Below are 17,761 nucleotides of genomic sequence, written 5' to 3'. Positions count from 1 at the left end.
TAGCATTGTCATGTGACCTTTGACGTCATCATAAACGCAACAATCTTCACAAGACCAACAAGATTAAAGCAACCGCACTAACGGCAATATGCACACCAAGAAAGTTAACTGAATTATTAATTTAATGTGGACAGTGTTAACATGCTGAAGTAAATTCGTTTGTAAAAATCTGGTGGTCCCTTTAAGATTTTTTGTTTTTATGATGACGTCGAAGGTCACATGACAATGCTAACATGGCGGATGTAGTATGTTCGGGATTGTATTCATACTACACACACGCATACTGATTAATACATACTGGCATAAAGTTGGCTTGACGTTGGACGTTCGATATTCGCAGATATGCGGAAATGCTCTTGAGCTTTAAATGATGGTGTATTTTGTGTATGGGCCTACTCAGTAATAAAATACATGGCAATTTTTATATATGATTTAATAGTTTGTTACATATCAAAAATCTAAAAGGTGTGCGTTATAGCTGACACCTACACGAACACTTTGCAGTTGGTTATATGACTGTAAGTCATTCCCTTCAAATGCTATTGAAGTTAGAAACATGTTTAACAATGTCGTATGTAACTTTAGAGACGGTCCCTTAATTTCCGCATATCTGCGAATATCGAACGTCCAATGTCAAAACAACTATATACCAGTTTAATACTGAATGTTTCAGCGGCCGTGCAGTAGGAACTGTCACAGTACGCGATTTCTTTTTTTGCTTGTTTTTAACTTTTATTTATTTATTTCAGGAAGCACAACTGCAATAAGGTAATAAAAAATACCATACTATTCCTAAAGAAATTATATAGAAAAGCAGTTTCTATATACAGTTATATAGAAAGCACAATACGCGATTTCGGACACAGCCACGGCTTAATAACACAACATTAAACGCAGCAAGGTGTCGCCCAATATGACGTCAATTACGTATAAATTAGGCGACTATAAACGCTGCTCGCGATTGGTTACACTCGCCTTCTCACTGTCCAATCAGAGAAGCAATAGGTTCTTGATATTTTGGGGGAGTTTTGCGCGTTGCATTATTGTACGTGGGTTAAAAGAAGTCGCTGCACATGTTAATGACTGTTTCAGTAAGTAGCTAAATTCTAATTTCAGAGCGTGAGAGTACTTTTTTTATACTGATTTGACAGATTATATGCGCTATGTCTGGACACGGGCATGGGCACGGACATGGTCACGGGTGTTGTGAAGATGATCATGAACCCGCCGAGCGGGGTGTGGAGTATGGTCTGTACAGACGCATCGACATAGAGAAGCTGCAGTGTCTCAATGAGAGTCGAGATGGAGACGGCAGACTCGTGTTCAAACCATGGGATCAGCGCACAGATAAGGAGAAGGTACGTGACTGACTTATCATCGTGATTACTCCATGAAGAACTTGGTGAGGTGAAAAGTTATTGGATCAATTGTTGGTGCGTTAGAACAGGAAACTCCCAAAGCTGTCGGTTGTGGTGTCTCCAGAGCTGTGTCATCTCAACCCAACCTTAGAGGATAAGGGGCATTAGAGCTCTCTAATGTAGGGACTGAATTTAAGGCAAGACACTACACAGTGAATAGGGGGTTTCTTTTAAACAATATATCACAATCGATTTTAACCAGTTGACTATTATTCTTAGAAGTATACTTTGTAAAAAGATATGCATTTATTAAAACGGATAAGGCTTTGTCTAATTAAATAAATGCACATTTGTATAGACCCTGAAATCAAATGGGTGTTTAAGAGCTTTTTATATTCTACCTTAGTTTTATGACATAAACAAATAAAATTTCTTTTAGAATTACAGTTTATATTTCATCAGGTTTGGGGAAATAATAATTGTTTATTCATTAATTTAATGAGTCATGCTGTACTAGTTTTGTGTAGCAGCTGGTAGCAAGCATGGTTCATCTATGCATTCTTGGCTGTGTATCTTCTTACTCACTGTTCCCCTTTTCAAGCACCCCACTGTTATGAAAATATGGCTGATTGTTGTAGATATATAGTGCTATATCATTAAATTCACTGACTGGTGAAGTGAATCGCTCATGTGGGGAAGAGATGGAACCAGGATGCAATATGGGAAGAGGGCAAGCTGGTGGAGGAAGTGTGATGCTCTGAATAATGTTCTGTAGGGAAATCTTGGGTCCTGGTATTCATGTGGATGTTACTTTGACATGTACCACCTACCTAAACACTGTTGCAGACCAAGTACCCCCCTTCATGGCAACAGTATTCCCTAATGGCAGTGGCCTCTTTCAGCAGGATAATGAGCCCTGCAACACTGGAAAAATTATTCAGGAATGGTTTGAGGAACATGAGAAAGAGTTCAAGGTGTTGAGTTGGCCTCCAAATTCCCCAGATCTCAATCTGATCGTGCATCTGTGGGATGTTCTGGACAAACAAGTTCGTTCCATGGAGGCCCCACCTCACAACTTACAGAACTTAAAGGATCCGCTGTTAACATCTTGGTTCAAGATACCACAGCACACCTTCAGAGGACTTGTGGAGTTCATGCCTTGATTGGTCCGAGCTGTATGGTGTTTTTTAAAATTTTTTTTATTATTATTTATTTATTTTTTTAAACAAAGCAAGTTTTTCAGGGATATATGACTGTGATTTTGGCAAATGGCCAAAAAAAAAGCGCCAAGGTTAGCTAATGCTGTGTGTACAAGTAGGGAAAAAAAACAGTGAAAAAAAACATGTTTCTGTCGAGTTTTTATTTTTAATATTTGATATTTATAGCTACAATTTAAGAGAAGACATTTATAGATGCAGTTTATCCAAATCCCTGAACAATTATTCACATGACCAAAACTGTCATTTCTACCTGCAGTGTCTTGCCTTAAGTCAAATAGTACGCCACCTAAACTAAAAGTATTCAAAATATGTCAAATATAGCAATATTAGCTGTAGTTGTATTCTATTTGGTATAGTTTGCAGGTTTGGTTGTAGCCTATGATTGAAGTAAACAAACACTGACGCTAATTATTTTCTTTTCATTATTGATCTAGGAAGCAGTATGTGATTCCTCACTCCCCATAGACACTTGATCAACCTGACTGCCACCCAAAATACTGCACTATGCAGTAAATCAGGTGTGGATGTCCCAGTATGTCAGTCTGTCAGTCAGATGCTAGCATAGAAGTGAAGGCTTGTCAAGTTCACCCCACTACTAATAACAGTTCTTAAACATGCACATGGTTGTGCAAAATGGTGGTTGATTTTAATATCAGTAAAATAAGTCTAAAGGAATAATAATAAAATAAAAAGGATTATGCTTGTTGGGACGGTTATTCCACATACTCACTGATGTTATAGGAGCATCATCCTTGATCTGATGTTTTTAAAAATTCATTCAGTGTGTTTGTTACAAAAATATTGTTAGCGTAATAGTTCAGTTGATTTATCCGTTATAATTTTGTTTTATTTCTAGTTTGTGGAGAGCGACGCTGATGAGGAGCTCCTGTTCAATATCCCGTGAGACAGTGATTCAACTCTTGCTCATATAAGTGCTGCATTCATATAATTTATGTCCAATTTGTGTGGACTGTCTTCCCTTTTTTTTTTTTTTTCTTTTTTCTTTTTTTTCTTTTCTTTCTCTCGTCTTCTCTTGATTTCTGGTCTTGACTGTTTTGTCAGGTTTACTGGAAGTGTAAAGCTGAAAGGGATAATCCTTTCTGGAGAGGATGATGAGTCCCACCCAGCTGAAATGAGGCTGTAAATGAAGTATAATTTAAATTTAAAAATGAGTCTTAAACAGTCGATTTTTATATTGATGTGGATTTTAATCTCTGTTTGTGCAGATACAAGAACATACTGCAGATGTCATTTGATGATGTAAGTAGAGAGCCAGAGCAAGCATTTCGTCTTAACAGAGATCCATTGGCTGAACTTGAGTATCCAACTAAGTAAGTTTCTGAGTATGCACACAGTTTGTAAAGATAATTTGTAAAGATAATACAAAAGTTATTTTTACTCTTGTCCTGTGTGATAGCCAATTTTGAGGCCTTTTTCTTTTTTTACAGGATTGCACGATTTTCTAATGTTGAACACTTGTCTATTCATATTCCTCGAAACTTTGGGGCTGATTCTACTCGTATCTACTACATTGGACTTCGGGGAGAATATACTGAGGTATTCACCAGGGTCTAGAAGACTTAATGAATGAAGAATCAGTAATAGGTTTTGGTGCTTACATCCAAAAATATACCAAAGCCAAATATTCCAAGCAGGAAATAGTGCTGTTGTCAGTTATAAAATGGTTTTTTTTTGTTTGTTTTTTTTTTTCCCCCCCAGAAAGGGCTATTTTACATGTACTCTTGTCCATATCAAACTCCATCCATTTTCTTTTACAAGCACTGGTCTCACATTGGAGTACTATAGTACTCCATGTATGGAGACAAATCGAACATTTACAGTACTGCATCCTATGTTTGAACATGCAACGACAGGTGTTCAAACAAAGGGTGACAATAACAATAATAAGGGACAGGTGTTCAAACAAAGGGTGTTAATGTGGTAATAAATATGGTTTAAAAATTATTTAATAATTGCTGGGTTTTTTTTTGTTTTGTTTTGTTTTGTTTTTTGCAGGCTCACAGACACGAGGTGACAATCTGTAACTATGAGGCAGCAGCAAATCCAGCAGATCATAAATTGGAAGCTATTACTCCGCAGACACACTTCATTTCATAACGAATTATGTGATCTTGAGCTTTTGGTGTTGAGAGAGAATAGACGTGGCTGAATTTTGATAATAATGAGAGAGTAATTCTACTGCACATTATGAGTATGAGTAATGCATTGAGTAGAAACGTGTTGGACATATTTCAAGAGGAATGGTGATTTGATCATGGAGGTTTGTTCAGTTGAAACTTTGTGTGTTAATAAATATTCAGAGAGGAAAAAAAAACATTTTATGTCCTTTTTGAATTAATGTAAATGGTGTTTGATACAACCTTAAAAACAAGTGCATATGAAAAGAATGTTGAAAGTGGAATTCTTGGTGGAATTCAGTGGTCTGTTTGGTATGAGTTTAATTCACAATGAGGTATTATATAGACCAAAATGGGTCCATGGTTCAATCCTGAGTTTAGACTATAATTAAACTCCCAGCATGTTTTTGGGAAGGAGGAGGAAACCCACCTAGACATGGGGAGAATATACACATAATTATGCATGATTGGTTAGTTAGGTGTAAATGTGGGTGTGTGCTCCCTTGAAATTGATGGGTGTCTCCGGTCCAGGGTGTATTCCCACTTTGCCCTCAGTGTTTCCTGGATCTTCTCATGATCCACATCAACCCTGATCTGGATAAAACGGTTGCTGAAAATGAATGTATGATTGACTGCTGGGGGCATGATGGATTAGTGGTTAGCATGTTTGCATTACACTATCTGGGTCGGGGCTCGAATCCTGCCTTTTCCCTGTATGCACGTTCTACCTGTGCTTCTTCCTGGTTTCCTCCCCTAGGGGGGGGGGGGGTGTCGCCTGCCCTGGGATAAGCTCCTCTGTGACCCCATGCAGGATATGTGGGATGGATGAATGAAGAAAACTAGACAATAACGTACCTGGACCAGAACATTATAGTTTAGGCTTCTACATTTTAGTAAATAGCATCTCTACAATTAATTGTACTAATTGCAGTATGTAGCATATAATTAGTCTTTATTGGTCACATATACATTGCAGCACAGTGAAATTTTTTTTAAATAATAATTGACACCTGTCAATTGCAAGGGACTACACACACACATTCACATTTAATTAACCAATCTTGCATAATTAATCCCAACACTTTAGTTGGTGGGGGTCAGAGCACAGGGTCAGTCATACAGTGCCCCTGGAGCAGAGAGGGCTAAGGGCCTTGCTCAAGGGCCCAACAGTGGCAGCTTGGTAGTGCTGGGGCTTGAACCCCAGACTTTCCAATCAGTAACCTAGAGCCTGGCAATGCTAGGGCAATCAGTTTGCATATAAACGTTTTTGTATTAATTACAATGGTAAAAAAAAAAAAAAAAAGACAAATTGTTAAAATGTTTTCGATCAAAGAGGAGGAGGGGGAGCGTTAAATATGACGTCACGGTGAGTCTTCCCCGCCCATCTCCGGCACAAGCGGCGGAAGTTCCGTTGTGACCTGGGATAGCAAGTGGTGAGTGTATGAATTTACAGCACTGGGCCTTCGTTTGTATTTACTCTTTTATTCCTTGTAAACAAAAAAAATGTTGTCGTCGTTTTAATAATCATTTCACGACGCAGTAGTGTGTTGATAAGAGGCGACAGCTCGGCTATTGAAGGTAGCTAATGCAGTGTAGTGAAGAGGGAACGGGATTAGCCAGACAATACAGCCTGCTAGCTGCATGTATGAAGCTGAATGGAGCTGAATATGGAGCTGACTGGTTAAGCAGGATTAAGCTGTTTATTTGCGGAAAGCTAGTTTGCAACCTGAATAATTAAACTGGTTTGCTTAGCAGGTTAAAATGAGCCGGGTTGATTATTTCTCCCCACCCCGTTGTTTTCCATGTCCACCCTTCTTCCTCTTAGTTTGAATAGCAAATGAAGGACGACTCAAAGCGCCACACAAACACGCTCGGTTTTTATTTGCTGGTAATTAAGAATGTTATAATGGTAGCCATATTGCAGCATCTGGTGCACAGGGTTAATGATCTACTGTATCGCTGGCCCAAAAGTCCATCTGATATAAGATATTCCTTAATTATGCTATAAAATGACACGCACTGTGCTGTGTGGGTTGATCAATAATTACTCATCCGTGTTGTCCTGGTTCTTGGTTTCTTTTGTTTTGTTGCACTGGAGTTGCCTTTCACTTTCGGTGATAAAATGAAAGACTTTCCTGGAATACTAAGACATTTATTTCCAGACCTGGAAAACTCTGAAAATGGGAATAATAATAATAATAAGAATCATTTATATATAAAAAAAAAAAAAGTAAAAAGGGTATAAATCTTTACACAGTCCCTTATTTCCTTATCTACTACACCTTTTCTGATTCAGCTTTTGGTTTTCATGATATTGTTAATGACGATTAAAAAAAGGAAAAGGCTAGCTCACATAATTGTGATGATTATTGTAATGACACGTGTTTTAGATAAGACGTTATCTACTATATAAAGCAACATTACCAGTGAATATGTGTAAGCGATCTTCCACATTTCAGTTTGTAAATATCTTTTATATTATAAGATCCACATGTAGGCACCAGGGTAACGTTTCCTTGATGTAACCTTTTGAAGTTATCAGGTTTTCTTTTTTGTAAACATGGTTTTATATTGCGCAGCCTGCTGCTTCTGCTCATTTTTATTCTTCAAACGCAGAATAGGCAGCTTGTCTTGTTGAACTTAATTCAAGTCAGCTGAAGTCTTGTGATGGCAGAGATGTGACCGAAGCAGCTCACAGACAGGTTTGCGCTGCTCTCAGAATTAAAAGCCATTAAAGTGGCATATAGTCTCCTTCGTGTGGCTTTTATATGCCTGAAATGGCTGGCACTAAGCCCAGTTTAAGGAAATTACCCTAGTGCTTATCAGAAGAGATATTCTTGAGACACAAAATGATAACGATTCCTCACACATATTTTACTTTCTATTGTAGTCACGTGTTAACAGATATTTTACCTCCATTCTTCTTGGCTGCTAGTGTCATTAAACAAAACAGGTAAGCTTTAAAGGCTTAGGCAGTCAAAACAATGAGCTTATTTCCATGATGGATTTACATCCTGAAGACTTGCTTGTGCTTGTTTAACTGTAAGTGTAACTGGTCAAAAAGCCTAATGATTCATGGGCAAGGTTTAAACATTAACTGCTTTCTGCTTCACTTATTAGTGCTTTGCTAAGTATTGCATTTCTCTTACCTGTTTAAATAGTTATGATGAACACTAATTATGGAGGCTGTTCTCTTAATGGACTCTGTAAATTAATTCCAAATCTGCTGAGTAAATGGAACGGAGACGTTTCCGTTTTCTAAGCATAAAACCTGACATTATGTCTGAGATGTATTAACTGGAATTAAACACTGTCTGTTTTCTGGTGAAAGCACCCTTCCAGTGTATGTGTGGCAACAACATGTCTGTGCCGCTGCTCGCTGAGGCTGTGACCGTTTCTGGGACGGAGAAGGAGACTGCTGCGGTGAGAGACTGAAATATAAAATGTTTTTCTTGCATAGACCCATATTATTCAGTAATACAGTATCTCTGTGATCTGTTTGTTCAATCTGGAGAGAAATATTTTGGCAGTGATGTGAGGAAAAGAACAAATGCTTAGTGGTGCTACTTTAAAAAAAAAAAAAAAAAAAACATTATTCAGGTTTCACTTGATAGATTTTATGGACTATTAGTTCGTGTAAATTTGGTTTAACTGGCTTTAACTAAAGCAGCTTCTTTGGATAAATTGGCCAATCTAAACAGACAGCCTTCACTAGCTGAAGGATAAGTATTTTTTATCAGAGACTCAGCATGGCAGTTATAGGATTTGAGTTCGTAGACCTGATAACCTGACAGAATTCCCAAGATCTTTTCACTGTTACACATTTCACTCTTTTTCCTCATTACAGGTGATCTTCCTTCATGGTCTGGGTGATACTGGGTAAGTTCTGATTTCAGGTGCATCTTTAAAAATGTGAATATTGTGGAAAAGGTAGATTTTTTTCCCCCTGTAATTTAATTCAAAAAGTGGAACTTTCATATGGTCTAGATTCATTACACATAAAGTAAAATATTTCAAGCCTTTTTTGTTTTAATCTTGATGATTACGGCTTACAGCTAGAATGGAAATAAAAAATCCAGTATCTCAAACTATTAGAATAAAGAATTTATAATACAGAAATGTCAACCTTCTGAAAAGTATGATAATTTATGCACTCAATACTCAGTCGGAACTCCATTTGCACAAATTACTGCATCAATGCAGCGTGGCATGGAGGCCATCAGCCTGTGGCACTGCTGAGGTGTTCTGGAAGCCCAGGTTGCTTTGATGGCAGCCTTCAGCTTGTCTGTATTGTTGGGTCTGGTGTCTCTCATAGATTCACTACGGGGTTCAGGTCAGGAAAATTGGCTTGCCAATCAAGCACAGTAATGCCATGGTCAGCAAACCAGTTACTAGTAGTTTTGGCACTGTGGGCAGGTGCCAAGTCCTGCTGGAAAAGGAAATCAGCATCTCCATAAAGCTCGTCAGCATATGGAAGCATGAAGTGATCTAAAATCTCCTGGTAGACGCTGCATCGACTCTCGACTTGAGAAAACACAGTGGACCAACACCAGCAGATGCTATGGTACCCCAAATCATCACTGACTGTGCAAACTTCACACTGGACTTCAAGCAACTTGGATTCTGTGCCTCTCCACTCTTCCTCCAGACTCTGGGACCTTGATTTCCAAATGAAATGCAAAATTTACTTTCATCTTCCCTATGATTGTGGTTGTGTGTACTGAACCAGACTGAGAGATTAAAGGCTCAGTAAACCTTCTTTATTCTAATATTTTGAGATACTGTACACTGAAATCATGGCACCCACTTCTTTACCTAAATCATGCATTTACACTTAATTTAATTGTTGCACTGTTTGAGTAAAAAAGAGATGCATCATACTTGCATTCATGACCAGCTGTGTTTCTAATATTGTCACTTGTTTTTGTTTAGGCATGGCTGGGCTGATGCCATGACAGCCATTAGGCTGCCCTACGTAAAGTACATCTGCCCACATGCGTAGGTATCTGATATGGTCCAGCATTACTTGCTTTGATGAATTGAAACCTGTGTACAAAGTTAATTATTTATTATTTGTAAATGTTTTTAACATCACTGTGTTAGTTTTGCAAAATTGGCATAAGACTTAGTCTTAGAGTTTTTCAAGTCAAATGTATTGTGAATTAGTATGTGAATGTGTGCATGTGTCCCATCCAGATTGTATTCGTGCATCACGCTCACTGTTCCCAGAAAAATAAATAAAATTTAAAAGACTAATAAAATGAATCATTTCAGTTCTATTTAAACAAGATTTCAGAACAACACTTGATAAATGGATGGTTGATGCTCTTCATAACACATGGTGGATTGGAGTTCTCAAATAAACAAATAAAAAAACGTCTCATTTTGAATGACTGGAATTAAGCATCAGTATTTATAGATATAGTTGCACTTTGGTGGAGTATTTTAAATATTTCCTATTATTTACAAATTCATTAAGTCATTTGTTTATTCCTACAGACCCAGAATTCCGGTTACACTCAATATGAAAATGACTATGCCCTCATGGTAGGACATTGTACATTATTAATAACAAGTCAGGTTTGAATATTTCTACAGAATTCATTGTATAGAATAGCATATACTGACTTGTGTGCAGTAACAGTTTTTTTTTTCTTCTTCTTTCTTTCCCCCCTTTCTTCCAAGGTTTGACCTGATGGGCCTTACCCCAGAAGCTCCAGAAGACGAGGCCGGCATTAAGAGAGCAGCAGAAAACAGTAAGTAACAAATTGTAGATTTAAAAAAAAAAACTCAGGCAAAAACTCTTTCACATGGGGAAGACCAGTTGTTAAGCTATTCTTATTGCTTAACAACTTGATGGATTGTCAGGGACATGTTTGTAGAATTACTGTAAAATAAGACGAGATTAATTTGATGTAGTATTCTGACCAAGGACTTATTTTCCCCTTCTTCTAAAGTCAAGGCCATTATTGACCACGAGGCAAAAAATGGTATACCTCCTAACCGTATCCTTCTTGGTGGATTCTCTCAGGTGAGACAAATGCCCATCTGTCCCAGAACTTTTGTATCATGGGTATTACTAGTCTGCAAAAGACTAAAAAGAAGTCTTTTTTGCTTCTTGTGTTTCACTAGGGTGGAGCTCTATCACTGTACACTGCTCTCACCTATCAGCAGAAGCTAGCAGGTGTAGTCGCTCTAAGCTGTTGGTTACCACTTCATAAGACCTTTCCACAGGTGTGAGCTTCAAGATTGTTTGTGTGAGAGAGAGAGAGAGAGAGAGAGAAACGTGTGTTTGTGATTAGTATCAACATGTTTTATTACTTTTTTTTTTTTTTTTTTTTTTTTTTTAAACAATGTTCAGATTCTTTCATACAAACATAAACCATTGAAAACAAAACGTGAAATCTTTTCCTTTTTTTTCCCTCACAGAAAACCATTCGTCTTTTTTTATTTTTTTTTTTATTTTTTTTTTTTTTTTTTTTTTTTTTTACTGTGTGTACTTTAGCTTGTCTAAACCCATGAATCTGATCAGATTAAACTTGAATAGTGTTGCTAGATCAGGTTTGCTCTCTTGGTTGGCTGTGTTTTTGGGATTCAGATTCTTGATCTCCCAACCATATGGAGAATGCTTTTCTGTTGCACCACTCAGGAGCCCGGATTGGATCTGCTGTTTAATACCTTGATCAAATTTAATCACATCTTTACATAGATGCCCCATTTCAGCAGCTGATTGGCTCTAAACTCAGGTGTTTAAAGAGGACAGCAAATGTGACTTCCCTAGTTGTTTAGGTGTTAGCCTTAATGTGTCGCATGTGAGTATCCATGTTTATGAGTATATGTTTTTGCTTCATTAGGCAGCGAGTGGCAGCGCGAACAAGGATATCCCCATTCTGCAATGTCATGGTGAGATGGACCCAATGATTCCATCACAGTTTGGGGCCCTGACAGCCGAGAAGCTTAAGACCATTGTGTACCCACAGAGAGTCACCTTCCGCACCTACCCAGGCCTCATGCACAGCTCCTGCCCTCAGGTGAGTCTTCTCGGGTTATATAACCCTTATTGTAAGCAGACCTACCACTTTTAAGAGCTGTTATCAGTTTTGAACACCGTGTGGAGTAGAGCTGTCAAGATATGAAAATTTCATATCATGATTATCGTGACCAAAATGATCATGATTATCAGTATTTTCACGGTGTTGTTGAAATGTACAAAAAGTACTGATACACACCCTGAAATCATTTAAACAGGTTTCATATCTGACTATAAAGTGATGGATGGTTGTCACTAGGCTTGCTGCGATAATTTAGTTCAGTTAGAGAACATGGCAGAAGGCAGTGACGGCGCTCGGGAGATTTTCCAACCTCCTAAGAGGACCAAATCTGAAGTGTGGTTATATTTAGGATTTTACAAAAAATGCTGAGGGGAAACTTAATAGAAGATGGTAACCCTGTCTGCAGAGCTTGCCAGAAGAAAGTTGCTGTGAAAGGGGGCTTTTCGTTGGCACTTTTCCTTCTCCCCCTCACTTTTAAAATGCCTTTCTCTTTCGAATTAGCGGCAATTTGGAGAACAATAGTTTGAATGGTGGGTTCATTATTCTTCTATAAAACGCAACAACAAAAAAACAGTACCATTGTCTTGTCAGTCAGCTCGCCTCACTCTTCCTTTGTCGGCTCGCCTCACTCTCGTCACGTGATAAATGAACTCTGACTCCTGCTGATCTGTGCTGTGACTCATGCTGAATTGAACAGATGCGTTCAGTTTTTAATTCTTGCGTCCGTTTTCATGATCAAAAAAACAATGAAACCGGTAACCATTTCAACCCTAGTGTGGAGTTATTTGATTCTCATGTAAGCTAATGTTTTGTCTTCCAGCAGCACTCTTTCTTCACTTCACAGTGAACTATTTTGGGGTTTTGCTATTTCTAGTTATGTATGAAAGTGCAGTGGAGAATATCCACTGCACTCAGTCACCTGATGTACTGGAAAAGGTTAATATCCAAACAAAGTAACCCAGCAGGATAAGAAAAAAAACTTTTGTACACTCAGAAATGTGTAAACAGTACCATTCTTTGTTGCCACAGTGGTAACATTAAGTGTGCACCTTCTACACGTCCTGGTATGTATCTTTTACCTAGAAAGGTGAATACAAGCTTACAAAGAATAATGATCTCACTCCACCAACAAGGCAGTGTATAGTTTAATATCTTTCTGTAGGGAATAATATGTAGAGCATCATTTCAAGTTAACATTTGCTGTGTTAATGCAACAACTCCAGGACGTCTATAACCCACTCGGGTGTGTGAAGTCATTTTGTAGTAATATGCTGTATATGTGCTTCTGTTAATGCTCTGTCTGTCTGGGTTTGTGTGCAGGAGATGGCTGCTGTGAAGGAATTCATTGAGAAGCAGTTGCCCCGAATCTGACCTTACTGTAACCCTTAGTCAACGACCTCTCACCTCTGACCTGCCATTCTCCCACAGGAAACAGCCATAAGCATCCCCTATCTCACACACATACATTCATACATGCAAACCGAGGCATACACATCTCTCTGTACAAAATGTGAAGACGTTCCTACATTGGTGTCTCATGCCTTGCTTTGTTAATTCATATACAATTGATGGACAGTAATTTGAGTTTGTGTCATTGTACATGATGTAATATTCAGTGCACACACATACATGGGCAACACATTTACTCAGTAGTACCCTACCATATTTGGGAGAATCGCTGCCTTTCATTACACATTCCCATCAACACTGAAATGTTAACCCATTTCTCTGCACATTTTTAGTCTCTCCCTCCCTCCCTCCCTCCCTCCCTCTCGCACGTGCTTTATGATGAGAGCATTGTTCTGCTACACTGTAACTGCTGCCGTCTGGAGTGACTCATGCCACACTGCACTGCATGCTGCTCTCAGTCCATGATGGCAGGGAAAGAGGAGGAGCGCCATGCTACCTCCTGGTGCTCTGGTTTACGCTGAATATTTTCTTTTGGGTTTGATACAGTTGAAATGAAACCTAACAAAACTGCTGAAATAAACCAAATAAATAAACCATGTAAATTTTCAACCATGCTTTGTTTTTTAAAACCAATCTTTCATGTTGTACATAAAGAAACTCGCTTGATTAGAAAGGCTGCATTCAATTGTGTGCCATATTTAATAAGTCGTTGAGTTAAGAACTTGAGTATTTACCACAGACATAATATTTAGATGATTTTATAAACGAAAAACTAAAAATTCAGTCATGAGAGATTTTTGGAAAAGTGGGAATCATATAGAAAAGCTTTACTGCGTATTATTAGTGTGCATCACTCCAGGTGGCATCATTTCATAACCCTGTGTAGAAAAGTCTTTTCCAATCACTAAATTTCTTCTTCTTGACCACCAGTTCAGTCACTGAAATAAAGCCACAATCTGAGATTTGTACAGCAAAAGCAAACACAAAACTTTAGAACTTCTGATCTCTTGATGGTTGATTCATCTGTCATGTGTGCGTGAATATTACAGCATTAATCTGATTTAATCTGATTGTGGCTTTTTGTGGTGGGGTGATGGGGAGGATCATTCATTTTGGATTTATTTGTATAAATATTACATTACAACAGGTTAAAAGGTGAAAGGTCAGGGTTACATGGCTGAACAACAGCAAATGCAACACGTGCAGTTGTTTCTTTAAACAAATAAAAGGAACTTTATTAGGATCCATAAATTAGATGCATTGGAAAAAGGACGACATGGTTTACAAACTTGGTTCATCTCTATTACATATTTGCTTATGTACTTTTAAACATTTAATGAAATATAACAACAGATTGTTGTTTGAATGTTGTCTCACTTTTCTTTACTTTCAGCTTGATATGTTTCACCACATTATCTCAGTATTACTTAATTGTGTGACCTTTTCTCCCCAGTCCTGTGTTTTCTGACTTCTGCTGCCATACTGGTCTATCTGCCTTTAGCACTCCTCCTTTTTTTATTAACTACTTTTTGGAACTTAATTGGTTATATTCGGTTGGGGTCTCAAGGCTTGAATGTTGTGTCAGTTGCGATGTGATGAGCCCAGGCTGTGCTTGCTGAGCAGAAACTGTTAAAAATGTGGGTAAAACAGTGAACTTATCAAAGGGGTGTTTTCTTCCTGAGTTGTATTGTATCATTAGTTGATGTTTTATCATTTGTGCTAATTTTCAAAATTAAGTTGTACTTTCATCTGTGTCTTTATTTGATTGAATGTGCTGAGGGACCGTTAGTTCTTTAATATTTCCCTAGATACTTGTATGTGGAATAAATAATGCAAACTGCAGCAATACAATAGTCTTGAAGGTTCTTTCTTTCTTTTTTTCCTACCTTCCTCCCTACCTACCTACCTACCTACCTGGATGAAAGCAAGTGAACCAAAACAGACTGGTGATGTACTATATTGTTTTTACAACTAAACAGACAAAAATGACTTAAAAGCTCTTTTGTTGGACTTAGAAAACTACTGAAATGCTTACATTGCAAATGATTTAGAAGTTGTTGAGGGAATTGTTCTGCTTCAGCGACAAAACCGTAAGTTTGTTAATCTTACAGAAATCAAATATTCACAAGGAAAAAAATGAAGGTGAGTCCTAATCAAGTGCAAACCTTACCAGAATACTTAACAGGAAATTAAAATTAGGCTACCACCAAGAGAGACATTTAGGTGAAAGATGGGTATGTGGGTATTTGGAACTTAGGATGCAAGTCCTTTCTTGTACTATCCGAAGAATGAAACATGTTATGATATAGCAGAGCACTTTGTCTATAGGATCTCTTAAGTACTGAAATTATTCATAATTGCAACACTCCCAGTGACAATTTGTGGCTTCATGAGATAATTGCACTGATTCATTGGAGCGGTACATAGAACTACCATAAGTGCATATCTGGACATGCTTTGCAGTGTGGAAAAGGAAAACTAGTGAACAAGATTTGCACCTGTCATTACATACACAGTCGGCTGAGAAATTAAAGGAATAAACAACTTATAGTGTCACCACAAGTCACTAAAACAGCTTCAATGCACCTTGGTTAGAGTCTCTAGAACTGTACTGGAGTAATGAACGTCATTCTTTCAACAGAATCGAGTTTGATGATGGTGGTGGAGAACACTGCCTAAAATCATTCCAAAATCACCAATACATGTTCAATCCTTTAGTTACAAGCTAAGTTTCTACACTTGCACAGGTAGTTGACATGTTTGTTAAATTTGTTAGTTTTATATGGCCATACAGTAGTATACTGTATAGGTCCTATGTACAATGTTGAATTTCATTTATCTAAATGTATGGCAAATTATTTGAGGGAAGCTTGATTACATTTCCCCAAATCTCATTGTCAAATCCTCCACCCCCCCCATATTATCGCAAGAAAGGATAATGTCTGGCAGGCACTATATACACTGTATGGACATATACGAATGACCTGACAGTCACACTCATGTCCTTGTTGAACATCACATTCCAGATTTATTCCCCCAACTTTTGCTATTATAATAACCTTCAATCTTCTGGGAAAGCTTTCCACTACATTTTGGAGAGTGGCTGTGGGGATTTGTGTTCATTCAGCTACAAGAGCATCAGTGAGATCAGGCACTGATGTTGGGTGAGGAGGCCTGGGGCACAGTCCCCATTCCAGTTCACCCCAAAGGGGTTCAGTGGGGTTGAGGTCAGTGTTCTGAGCAGGTCACTCAAGTTCTTCCATACCAACACTGGCAAACCATGTCTTCATTGTCCTCCTTTTGTACGCAGGTTTGGGCCTCTTCACTCCAGTGAAGGCATCCTATACAATTGTGTGCTTCCAACTTTGAGGTAAAAGTTTGGGAGTTTGGGGATATGTCCCACATATAGGTGTGATAGCCAGGTGTCCACAATCCTTTGGCCATATAGTGTACTATGTTAGAAAGGTTTGAAGCTACTGCAGCTGGAGGGGGATTAAGACAGCAGTTAAAATAATACTGTTACAGTCAAAACTAGCTATCTTTCCAAATACCAGTGCAAAAATTTTTACATCCTGTTCATTAGGAACATATATACATCCTATTAATATCTCCAGTCCATACAGCCTTTGTGATCAAAGTTCTACCCTCTTCATCAGAGTGTTGTGTTAGTTGCATAAATGGAGGATTTCTATGCGGTAAGATACTAACCCCATGAACAGCATGAATAAAACTACACCTGGCCTAAAGTTGTTTTTAAATATTCACTTGGTAGAAAGCTGGGCATAGAGTGCAGGTTTAGCCATTGTAAAGTACCCATGGAGCAGCTTAGGGTCAAGGCCAACAGTGATTTCATCAAGAAGCAAAAAAAAAAGCTCTACCATGATTCATGCAGGGAGTGTGTGGATTGCTTAGACTTATCCACCACAAATGCAGACTTGGAAGAGTTACACTACCATGTGGACTTTGGTAATACCTCTCCTCAGGAGAGTGAAAGTGACTTCAGGTCAGAATGGTCTAAGGAGAGAGATTTATAATGTAGCTGAATAGCTAAATATAGTGATTGCATAGCGATTGCAATAATGCAATAAGAAACAATGAAGAAAATGCTATCAAGGTCTGAGTGAAAAGAAATTTAAAAAACATTTACAACATTTTAGCATACAATATGGGATGTAATCTTTTTTTTTATTTTTATTTTAAAAAATTTTTTTTTAGAGGTGATAAGCAAGATAAATCTAGACTACAGAGAGACAAAAAAATGTATGTATTGAAAAGAAAAAAGATTCATGCTAGTCGTCAAGGCCACATTATGTGCTGTAGAGTAAAGTACTCACTGGCTCTGGATGAAGAGTAAAGATCCAAACCCAGCTTCACATGTTGCAGTAGAGTAGGGCAGGGGTTCCCAAACTTTTCCAGGGCAAGGCCCCACAAATGCATTAACATTTGACCGGGGCCTCCCTTTTGCAAGATGTCTTTATATAAAAGTCTGTATAAAATACAGACTTCTGAATATATCCCCCCTTTTTTAAAATTAATAATTACATCTCACATCTTTACATTACATTACATTAGGAAGTGATTGC

General features: G+C 38.0%; 2 protein-coding genes across 5 annotated transcripts; both read left to right on the top strand.

Moving 5' to 3' along the window:
- Nucleotides 1-231: 231 nt before the first annotated feature.
- Nucleotides 232-4,913, top strand: pithd1 (PITH (C-terminal proteasome-interacting domain of thioredoxin-like) domain containing 1). 2 transcript variants are annotated; one of them, XM_017454679.3, is made up of 7 exons: nucleotides 232-768; nucleotides 1,152-1,358; nucleotides 3,435-3,478; nucleotides 3,641-3,718; nucleotides 3,805-3,909; nucleotides 4,027-4,135; nucleotides 4,595-4,913. In XM_017454679.3, exons 2-7 carry the CDS (start codon nucleotides 1,164-1,166, stop codon nucleotides 4,694-4,696), a joined length of 633 nt encoding a protein of 210 aa, XP_017310168.1. In that variant the 5' UTR covers nucleotides 232-768; nucleotides 1,152-1,163; the 3' UTR covers nucleotides 4,697-4,913. The 2 variants fall into 2 exon arrangements, with proteins under 2 accessions (XP_017310168.1, XP_017310167.1); XM_017454678.3 differs by lacking the exon at nucleotides 232-768 and adding an exon at nucleotides 959-1,045.
- Nucleotides 4,914-6,126: 1,213 nt separating this feature from the next.
- Nucleotides 6,127-13,787, top strand: lypla2 (lysophospholipase 2). Of its 3 annotated transcripts, none has more exons than XM_017453935.3 (11): nucleotides 6,127-6,149; nucleotides 7,607-7,669; nucleotides 8,048-8,139; nucleotides 8,564-8,595; nucleotides 9,649-9,714; nucleotides 10,216-10,263; nucleotides 10,402-10,472; nucleotides 10,674-10,747; nucleotides 10,849-10,950; nucleotides 11,571-11,747; nucleotides 13,089-13,787. In XM_017453935.3, exons 3-11 carry the CDS (start codon nucleotides 8,062-8,064, stop codon nucleotides 13,137-13,139), a joined length of 699 nt encoding a protein of 232 aa, XP_017309424.1. In that variant the 5' UTR covers nucleotides 6,127-6,149; nucleotides 7,607-7,669; nucleotides 8,048-8,061; the 3' UTR covers nucleotides 13,140-13,787.
- Nucleotides 13,788-17,761: the final 3,974 nt, after the last annotated feature.

This window comes from Ictalurus punctatus, chromosome 24, assembly GCF_001660625.3.
Source record: "Ictalurus punctatus breed USDA103 chromosome 24, Coco_2.0, whole genome shotgun sequence".
Taxonomy (NCBI): Eukaryota; Metazoa; Chordata; class Actinopteri; order Siluriformes; family Ictaluridae; genus Ictalurus; species Ictalurus punctatus.
This window is presented reverse-complemented; position numbering and strand designations above follow the sequence as displayed.

Bases quoted from the DNA above. Each gene is read 5' to 3' on its own strand.
- pithd1 (XM_017454679.3), top strand. From the start codon at position 1,164: ATGTCTGGACACGGGCATGGGCACGGACATGGTCACGGGTGTTGTGAA. The intron at 3,719-3,804 runs GTAAATGAAGTA...CTGTTTGTGCAG, and splicing joins CACCCAGCTGAAATGAGGCT to ATACAAGAACATACTGCAGA. The intron at 4,136-4,594 runs GTATTCACCAGG...TGTTTTTTGCAG, and splicing joins TTCGGGGAGAATATACTGAG to GCTCACAGACACGAGGTGAC.
- lypla2 (XM_017453935.3), top strand. From the start codon at position 8,062: ATGTGTGGCAACAACATGTCTGTGCCGCTGCTCGCTGAGGCTGTGACC. The intron at 8,140-8,563 runs GTGAGAGACTGA...TCCTCATTACAG, and splicing joins CGGAGAAGGAGACTGCTGCG to GTGATCTTCCTTCATGGTCT. The intron at 10,951-11,570 runs GTGTGAGCTTCA...TTGCTTCATTAG, and splicing joins TTCATAAGACCTTTCCACAG to GCAGCGAGTGGCAGCGCGAA.